We start from the raw sequence: 10,494 nt of genomic DNA, 5'->3' as shown, positions 1-10,494 counted from the left end.
GATGTAAGCTTTTAAAACCTAATGTTTTATTGTTTCTTTGTAAAGTAAAATGTGCAAAAGCTGAGTGTTAACTTTTTAAGGAAAATAATCTAAATCTTTTTTTACTTCTCTGTAAAGCAAACTCAAATCGACAAAACTTGTTTTAAAAATGTTCAGTGATGGTGTTTCTCTCTCTGAACACTAGATGGCCCTGTTCACTTTACAAAACAAAGAAATGTACTGCTTGGAGTGAAAATGTTCAGGTGTGTTACTCAGATTATAGTTGTGTGACTTCATTATTCAACTAGGAAAAAAAACCCTGTTTACAGTCCTGCCCATAAAAAGGCACCTTTACTACTGTTTTTGTTTTAAATGAGATAAAATGGATGAATTGAAACTCTGACTCAGGTTTAAATAAACTTTAATAACATAATTTGTTTGTCCATCTTTTATACCATTTTAGTTAATATAATTGAGTCTTAAAGCTTTAAAAACTGCATGAGGGGAGAAAGTTGTGCAGTAGTTTCTCTCAGCGGTATAGCATTACAGTTCAGGATGTAACTCAGGACTTACATACTGTAGGTTCTACAGTCACCCATTAAACAGTTGATGTAATCCAAGCCTGGAGAACCAGTGTAATCAGAAACGCCAGTGTACTGAGCGACTGGGCTGATCCGTTGGAGCCGGTAGTGCTGGGGTATCCGAAGCTTGTTCTGCACGGGTTCTGCACATCTTCGTTTGGAATGGGAACATCATCCGGGATCTCGTTGCTCATGCTGTCGCGGACCTGACACACAAAGATGACATCGTCAGGCAGGAGACAAAAACACTAATGGGGTGTATTCACTGTGAGCCCATCTGCTATTCAAAGACATTGTTTAAAACCTGATGTAGCCACGGAGTAGCTGTCAACACCAACATTACTTATACACACACATTTTAAAAAAGCTCAGTGGTCTTTAGATGATCATTGATAGCTTAGAGATTGTATTCAGGCATATGTCCCAGTGATCCACATGAGGGTTCATCTGTTTATCTATAGTGCTGTTAAATTTAAGTCTACTTGATCAAAGAAAAACGATAATAATGCAGAGAAACTGGTAGAAGGTGTGGTTTCTGGGGATGAGGAACAATGACTCACAATAGTTAAATGTTATAACCCCCCCCCCCCCATCATTATGCAGACGCTTATCTGGTGCTGTAAAGTCAGCTGAGATGCAGATATAATTCGACAAGTCATTACCTAACCGTAAACATCTAAGTTTTCGGTTAGGTAATGACTTTGTGAATTGCTACTTGTCGCAAAGGACATTTGTCACAAGACAACCTGCAGAAACCAGCTAGTGCAAAACATTTTGTGATGGATGTGATTGGAGGAATTATTATTAAACACCTTGCATTCAGAGCCATTTTAGAGGAAACCAACATGATGACTCGGATCCCCACAGCAGGTCTTTGAGTGGCCTCACACATGCAAAGAACTCACTCACTCCTGATCAACTTCCCTTGAATGTGCACAGTAATGCACCGTTTTAAGTTGTTACAGATAAACATCCAGTCTAGCTTTTGTTGCAGGCATTAACTTGGAGGAGTGTTGCTCTTGAGTTGATGATATATCCCACGATATTGATGGTCAGAGTTTGATATCATGGATTTTGGTTTTTAAGACATTTGCAGCTGGTATAAAATTGATTTAGTTGAAATGATTTTTTCTCTTCAGCCTTGACGATGTCATGCAGCTGGTCTCTGTGGTGCTCAAAAATAGTGGAAAAATCTGTGACTTAAAAGGACCCAAATTTCAGCCCAACCTTGTGCACTTTTGGTCCTGTAACAAAGAAAATGTCCATTTTATGATTTCACAGTTGGTGGAGAATAAAAACCTGACTTTGAGGGGTTAGGTGGGAAACACTCATTTGGTGGTTTTTAATGGAATAACAGATCTACTAGAGTCACTTCATCAACCAGCTCAGAATTACAATCCGGAAACAACTGCTATATCAGATTTTATTGCTTTAAGGTGTGCTGAGTATCTAATTCTTTCTTATTGTTGCAGATCCTCAGATAAGGAGGCTGATATCTCTGTCACGCTGGTTTAAATGGATGGAGTGAGGAAACGTCTTAACAGGTACTTTTGGTTGCTCTCTCTAATTTCCCAAGGGGAAACAGATCTGCATGTTTGATTTGGCCAGGTGCCCTTCCTCCTCACATTTATCCAGGCTTGGGATCAGCACTGGGAGTACGCTAGCTTTGTCCTCTACTTTCAAACTGAAGATCTTTTGCATCTAAGGTAAATATGTTTACCACTGAACAAGCCAATCAATCAAACGTGTGCAACCAACTTGACCAAGCTTCTTCACACAGCTCTCCAAATGATACATGAACCCATGAAGTGCATCGAGGTTTAGGTTACTTGTGTGTGTTTGTGTGCATGCATTTATTCCTTACCTTCTCAACCTCACTCATGACACGGAGCAGGTTATTTCCAAGAGCAGCTTTGACTTCCTCATCAGTCCATCCTCTCCTGAGCAGTTCAGCCACCAAATTGGGGACCTTGGACACATCCTCCAAACCCTCAGGTACTCTAAAAGGACAAATTTACAACCAGCGAGTTACATGTGATGTAAAATTGAGTGGATTTTTTTTTATACAGCACTTCCAAAAAGCAGTACTATATTTAAAACAAACAAACACAATTTTTTTTTATCAAGAAAAATTACAAGAAAATCCAGCTCATTGGAAGCAAAATGTAAAGAAAAGTGTTGGTGGGTTTTTTTTCTTCATCAAGACAATTTTGAATATGACACGAGTCTAACTACCCAACGGGCAAAGTTACAGTACTGTGGAAAAATCCTGAACCACTCCTCATTTCATCATATTTTCCTTCCAACGACTCACACTTTCTTGCAATATTTTAAAGTGGTCTTGACCAGTAGTTCTCCAGGCTTTGTGAATGTTTTTCAAAGTGTTTCTTTGGACACTGGCTGCTTTTTCCATGCATCTTCAGTCCAGTCCTTGTACCTAACCATTTTCAGATGAATATTCTTTGCTTTTTTTTAAAAAGCCATGTATAACACAGACCTTTCAATCATTCAAGAATAAAAGGCCACGTAAAAGGATGAACCAGTATAGACACTTAAAAACAAGACTTTGTTAGTAGCACAAAAACACATCATTTGTTCCAATTTCTTTAGACGAATCTCTGAAAAATACCCAAGATAATAGTTTGACAGGAGAAGAAAGTGTTTTTGCACCAACAAGGTGATTCCCAAAGAGCTATTAGCAAAAAAAAACTTTGGTGCATCTCTCCACGGTGTGCCAATGTCTTCACATTTCAGCGAGTTTATGTGGGAACACACCTGGGAACGCCATCATAATCTCCACCAAAGCCGATGATGTCTGCCCCGGCCACTTTCTTTATATGGTCGAAATGATCTATAATGAAAGCAACAAACTTGAGAATGAAGTGAATGGACAGAAGATAGCTTTGAGAATGAAAAGATAAATGTTAATGTTTGACTGGTTTACAGCAGATGTCATGGTCACAGCAGTAATTTACCTGCGACATCAGACAATTTAGCCGTATTGCTGCAGGTCACATAGTCATTGTAGAAGTTGACCATCACAATTCCTTTAGTTTCATTCTGGAGAGACAGACTAGTGTTAAATGGCTCTGATCTACTGCAGAGAATGACAGAAAGTCAAGAAAAGCATCAACCGGGCCACAAAATGCACGTCCCAATGATCCGCATGAGTGCACTGACCTCTGCTACGTTTCCTGGTTATAACTTTACGTGTATCATTTTACAGTGCTGTACAATAACTTTCTTGCTTTTATCTTATTTTATTGACTTTAGGAGGGAAGTTGTCATTACGCATCATTTAACTTAACTCCATTTACAGCCATTTGCAGCTCATCTGTTGCATAAAGAGCTTTTATGGATGCGTTATCTAAGACCCCAAGCAGCAGTTCAATATCAGCTGGCTGCGTGTTTTACTGTGATCAGGTGATCTGTTGATGCATTTTGCTCCCCCACATCCAGATCACTTACAACATCTGTGGTGCACTTGGGCCCAGTTTTGTGTTATTTCTAAGAGCTGGAAAGAGCTAAATATTATTCCTATTCCACTCCATTAATTTGATGTGAGAGTTTCAGGCAAAAGGTTGTGGATGCTAACTTGTTAAAGTACAATATATTGTTATAATTTAAACCCTCTATTTGCATTGTGACTCCTTGCTTTTACTCCCACTTTTCAGATGGTTTCAACTATTGAGGAGCAAACACCAAAGATGATGCAATAAGAGAGAGAATCAAACAATAACCATGTGAACTATTCATATACTGCTGATCTTCACGAGGTCCTCAGCCTTTAGGTTGACCTGCTGTTTCTTTCGGTTGTGTCTCGTGAACTCACCACTCGTCTCAGGACGTCATCTGGGACGTTCCTCTTATGTGGACAGACGGCGTATGCGGAGGAGTGGCTGAAGATGACCGGAGCTTTAGACAGGGTCAGCACCTGGTTCATCACCTCCTCAGAAACATGAGCCAGGTCGATCAGCATCCCCAGGCGGTTCATTTCCGCAATTACTTGCTGTAATGTGAATGCACTTTGGTTACCACTGTGGTTGTTATTGTTTTTATATTTTCTGATTGCTCCTTATTTATATATTAGTTTCAGTTAGTTTCAGTGAGGGTTGGGAGGATGTGCCCAGTGTTTCAGCTTTGATCTTTTTAAGTATTATTTTATGTAGCACACATGCTAAGAGGTAAGATTTAAGAAAATCTGTAAAGCTTTTCTCAGGCTTTTTTTTTTTTTAATTCAACAACACATTAATTTGTTTATGTAATCATGCGTCAGCAATTTTTTTTTATTAGTCTGCCGTTATCTAACTCCATCACAAACAGCTCCAACACTCCCTCCACCTCACCTCACTAAGCTCATGTGCGTGTTATCAACAGCAGAGTTTTTTTACACCAATTCCACCAATATAACCTCTGGCAATAAATGTTATTTTCTTTGAAGTGCCTCAGAAGAAACTTTGGGCTAATGTCGTTAAGCTATAAAACATAATAACGGAATACTTTTTTATTGATGCTCTGTCAGTGTTTTCTGATGCTTCTTTTCCGAGTTAATGAGGTCATGGTTTTTACAAATGGCTGTCAGCAGTCTGAGTTGTAGCTCTCTCCTGATCACTTGCATATAAAACAACAATTTTAACTTCAAATCTCTCCTTCAGGCCTGCTGTCACTTATTTTCAGTCCAGTTCTTGTGTAAAAGGCCTCTTAAATAGTTAACATAAAGAGATTCTTAAACATTTGAAAAGTAGTGATTTACCATATACACAAGAAGGTCAGCTTTAACCTCCTAAGACCTGAACTCTTTCACGACATGCATTTTTAATTTCTCTTTGATATTTGGGCATATTGGGGCCTGATGAATGAAAAAACAAAGAATTACCAGATTTTTTTTAACCTTATTTTTGTTTTTAAGAAAAATAAGAGCCACATATGAGGATATTTGTTTAAAAGTTTGATAGAACAGTAGCAGTATAATGTCCTCGTAAGTGGATATCAGGCCCATGTAGAGCAAAATTGAGTATTTTAGTCTAAATAACCCAAAATGTGATGTCTACATATGGACACAGGGTCCTAGGAGGTTAAATGAAAAAAGAGGAATAGGAATAAAGCTACACAAAAGATGTTAATGTGTAACATAGTACTCCCAGAAATAATGATTTCCCACGTTTGCATCACTCACTTTGCCAAAAGAAGAGAGGCCGTTATGCTCCGATGGCTCTGATCCAGTGTCCACGAGCCAGTTATCTACCCCGTGAATGAAAAAGCAAGTGTTAGTAAACATGCAAAACTTAAGACAACGAACAATCTGGAACTCATTTAAAGTAAACTGAAGTGTTCATTAACATTTAATGAAACATTGAGAAAGATGGTAAATGGCCTGTATTTGTATAGCTTTACTAGTCCCTAAGGACCCCAAAGCGCTTTACACATCCAGTCATCCACCCATTCACACACACATTCACACACTGGTGATGGCAAGCTACATTGTGGCCACAGCCACCCTGTGGCGCACTGACAGAGGCGAAGATGTACAGAGATATTTTAAGGTCTTTCTCCATGATTTCAGACGTAGCAGATTATATAAAGTTCACCGTTTTCCCAATTCTAAAAACAAAAACAAAAATAAAAGAATTGGTAAAAGAATTTAGTAATATAGTTTAACATCTTCCTGGAGGCCGATGTTCACATGGTGAGGTGCAGACCTCCCTTTCTTTCATGCATGTCTGCACAAAACCTTTACAAAAACAAACAAACTTTATTTGTCACATACACAATCATACAGAGTACAACATGTAGTGAAATCCTTGTGTCCGAGCTGCAGACGTAACCGCGCCATTCCAGAGCTTGATTTGTTTAGCATGGGGATCCTGGATCCTGAGCTGCACTGAGTAGGAGATGCTCTGCAAACTCTCGGTACCTCAGCAGAGCTGGCAATATCATCAAGGACCACTCTCACCCCAGCAACCAACTGTTTGAACTATTACCGTCAGGCTGACGGTTATAGGTCACATAAAACCAGGACAAACAGATTCAGGGATAGCTTCTTTCCCAGAGCTATCACCGTAGTAAATAAGCACAAAAACAATTGAACCTATTCCATACCGTCACTGTCATTATATTATGCTGTTATTCATACTGTCATTATATTAATGCTGCTATCCTGTATATATTGTACATACTATTGTTTGAGTACTTACGATTGTTTTTGTGTACTTTTTATATTTTACATTTATATTTATTATTGAAACTTGCACCAAGGGAGTGGCACTCCAATTTCGTTGTACTCTGTACAATGACAATAAAGGCTATTCTAAATTCTCTGTACACATGTATCGTGACACAAAAGGCATTCTATTCTCTTTCTGTTTCCTAAATTTAACCAGCTGCTGGTTGCACCTGGTTGGGTCACTGTTGAGGTAAAGCATATCAGTACAGATTCACCTGCCAGTGAATGTGATACTGCTGCCTGAGTGGGCCTGCAGGAATCCCCCGTGCTCTCCACAGCTCCAATGCAACATCTGAACCTTACTGTCGGCTCAGTTAATGAATGGAAACAGTGCAAACACGATCCAGAGGAAGTTATTCTTCACATAAGACGTCTCTTGATTCTTTTTCACATGAATTTATTATTGAAACTGTCACACAGTGACACAGCCCCTAACTCTGCATTTTCTGTTTAATGTTGTGTAGTTGTAATTTGGATAAACATTCATCTGAATGGGGAAGTGAAGGCATGTGACTGAGCATATTTAACTCAGCTGAAAATACAGAACTAGAACTAATAGCTACTATATTTTCTGCCTGGAAAACACATGTCATATAAATATAGAGGCTCAGTTTTCCAGACTAGTTCTCAAAAACACTTTTCAGTGAAGATGTTGATTGAATTTGTCATTGCGATTGATTTTTGTCTGTGACCAGGCTCGATCCATGCCTTGCAAATCACTACGGCTATTTTCAATTTTCTTAGCAAAATATAACGAAACAATGTGTTTATCAAGACTTTTGCGCAGCATTATAGTCAATCAATAGAAACATGAAAATAACCTACTCATTGTTTGTATTCTTCTGAAAATTCAAACAGATTTCTTTATATAAGTAACAGCAAATTAATTGATCTTTGAGGTCTGACCGATGCCTTAAAATGTGGTGGTGGCTCTTACCAAGGTGTGTTGCAGGAGTGGGTGAGTGTGAGGTAGCGCACCCCCAGCTGGTACATGGTGCGCAGGGTCCCCAGACTGCTGTCGAGTGAGTGACCACCCTCAACCCCAATCAGACTGGCGGTCTTATTCATATTAAAGGCCTTCAAGATGTCTGTGCAGACATGACAGTTGATGTGATGTGATACAACCAGGAGAAGGACAGCTATGAACTGTCGGAGTCAGTGTCTCACCTTGGCTACTGGAGGCAAACATGAAGATTTCAGGGTATTTCTGACACATCCTGTGAATCACGTCTATCTGCTCCAGCGTTTGTCTGACAGCATCTTTGTACTGAGTGTCACAGGGGACGTATGCTGCCCAGAACTGAGGACCAGAGCAAAGATTATACTATGTATAATTAACTTTCAAAGTTAAACAAAGATGAATAAAATACAATCATACTCTCAAACACATATGCACAATGCTGTAAAAAAGGTATTTGCCCCCCTCATGATTCTCTGATTCAGCAGGGTGTGGCTAATTCATATTTTAATTTGTGGGTGTGGGTGGAGGCGGCTGCGTGTTTCTTTTTCATGGCATTGATTGTGAGTGGTTGCTGGAAGCTAATGACTGTCACTGGGAAAGTGATTGATTGCTAAAGCCCAAGTCACGCAAGCCTACAGATCAGTAACCACCTGTTGCTAGGGAAAAGTGTGCACATCCTAACCAGTAGGTTAAAATTTCCTGGTGATTGGTTTGGTCACTATGATATTGCTGCGGTCCTCTGTAGTTTGCATGGAAGTGACAGACTTGTGTACGTTCTGAGTCAGCAACATCCCGAGACCACAACCACCCAGTCAGTGAATGCATGTCTTCCTAGCAATGACTGTTTGTATCACGCCCCATGTAGCCAACACCTCTTGCGCAATGCACATGACATCATTCAAGAAACTTTAATAGAAATTAACTATGACAAAAAATAAATAAAACAAAAAACAAATCCCCCCCCAAAAAAATTCTTTTTTATTGTTTTGGGGGATTTTAATTTTTTGAGTGTTTCAAATGCTCGGCTTCTGTTGGCTTTTCTGAATCCCTGTCTTGATTTCATTTTCGTTCTAGTGATAGTTGCCTGAAAGGAGTATTATTGAATCTTTCATTTAGATTCTTATTTTCTGGGCTTTCTTGGAATGAGTGCCAGCTCTTTCACTCTGTATCAATATAAGTGCCCTTTGTTTTCCCAGTTTCCTTCCCCTCCACATGGTATAACACCTTCCTTCTGTTTTTTGTTTCCCTCCTTAATCACTTAAGTAATAACTAGTTTTTAGCTTCATATTTCGTGTCTATTTGTTTCAGTTATGGTAGTTTCAACATCTTCTGTTCCTTTTGCGAAAAACGGTTCCCATTAGTGATTTATTTTTATTATATTATTTTATTGTTTTGTTTTATTTCTCCATGTGAGTATCTTAATTATGTTCAGCTGTTTTTGTTACCCTTCTCTGTCCAAACCCAAATAAAGCCGTCAATGTGAACATGTACAGCCCCAGTTTTCCTCCTGGTGTCCTGTGTGTGTTTTGTGTGTAGACTTTTTAGAGATTAGAAATTAACTATCAATATTTGCCTTTTAGTTTTGGACTCCGTCTCCTGTGCACTCCTTGTACAACTCTGTACAACTGCAATTAAAAACAAAATGTATTGACAGATATAGATTTTTTGAGATGCTTTTAATCTCTTGAAGAAATGGCTGACTTCTCTGCTAATAATATATTTAAAATGAGAGTGTAACATGACTTTTTAAAATGATCAGTCTGATTCAGTTATGTTATTTTGTGAGATGTCTCCAGTGAGGAAGGTTTGTAGATAAGCTGTGGGAGCCCATGAATAAGGAGCACATTGACACTGAAATTATGTTTTTTCTTTAATAATTCTTCCATCGTGTGTACCTGAGCACCCAGTCGTCCATCCTTGATCTTAGGGATGTTGGTGTGAGTGTTTGCCAGTGTGTTAAGATCCACTTTGTTCAGCTGATTGTTGAATTGTGACCGAAGCTGCCAAGGCAAGTCATTATGACTGGAACAAAGCACAGGAGAAAGATCACATCAGGAAAGAAGTGAACTTGTTTTATTGGGTCAGCATTAGACTTCAATCGCAGATATTTACACACTAATCACAAATAAATAAATAAACAAATAAAATTTCACTTACCCATCAATGAGTGGCGTCTCTGACATTAACTGCAAGGCTCTGGCCATGTAATCGTTGGGATCCACAGCCAAGGTGATGGCGCAGGAAGTGATCCAGAGCACCAAGCATGAAGCCAAATTTACCCTGTGCAGCATTTCCTAAAGTTTAAACGCACTAAATAGATTCCTGTCTTACTCTTTGTTTGTCTGGTTTTATCCTGATAACTAAATCAAAAATTGCAGTGGCTGAGCCTCTCTTTGACCTTAATCTTAGTCCTTGAGCAGATTTCTTACTTAAATGTCCTTCAGTCCTTTGTCTGTTGGGATCTTTACAGATTTTCGCTCCAGATTCTTTCTGTTTTCAGTTGTTTATATGGTGCCAAATCACTACAAAGGCTGCCTCGAAGTACCTTTTATTGCAGGACTACTCTTTGCTCCTCCTATGTGCTGAGTAAGTTTACAGCGCCAGCTATAATAAATGCAGCTCAGTAGCTTATTAATCTCTGGCTCTCTTCCGCAGTGTGTCTTTGTCCTGTCTTCCTCCCCTGACCCTCAACAAATGGCCACCCCTTCCTGAGCCTATAACTGGTGAAGGATTCGTTTGGGTAAAAAAGG

At 39.1% G+C, this 10,494-nt stretch overlaps 1 protein-coding gene across 1 annotated transcript; it reads right to left on the bottom strand.

Moving 5' to 3' along the window:
• Nucleotides 1-577: 577 nt before the first annotated feature.
• dpep1 (dipeptidase 1) lies at nucleotides 578-10,035 on the bottom strand. The gene is made up of 10 exons (XM_085355510.1): nucleotides 9,902-10,035; nucleotides 9,640-9,766; nucleotides 7,951-8,083; nucleotides 7,722-7,871; nucleotides 5,737-5,807; nucleotides 4,393-4,569; nucleotides 3,536-3,620; nucleotides 3,336-3,411; nucleotides 2,425-2,560; nucleotides 578-766 (listed from the first exon to the last, which is right to left on the bottom strand). Exons 1-10 carry the CDS (start codon nucleotides 10,033-10,035, stop codon nucleotides 578-580), a joined length of 1,278 nt encoding a protein of 425 aa, XP_085211636.1.
• Nucleotides 10,036-10,494: the final 459 nt, after the last annotated feature.

This window comes from Diplotaxodon limnothrissa, linkage group LG1 (assembly GCF_057381915.1).
Source record: "Diplotaxodon limnothrissa isolate DT_005_m linkage group LG1, D_limnothrissa_male_GT1.1, whole genome shotgun sequence".
Taxonomy (NCBI): Eukaryota; Metazoa; Chordata; class Actinopteri; order Cichliformes; family Cichlidae; genus Diplotaxodon; species Diplotaxodon limnothrissa.
The sequence above is the reverse complement of the archived record's forward strand: the minus strand, read 5'-3'. Positions and strand labels throughout refer to the sequence as shown.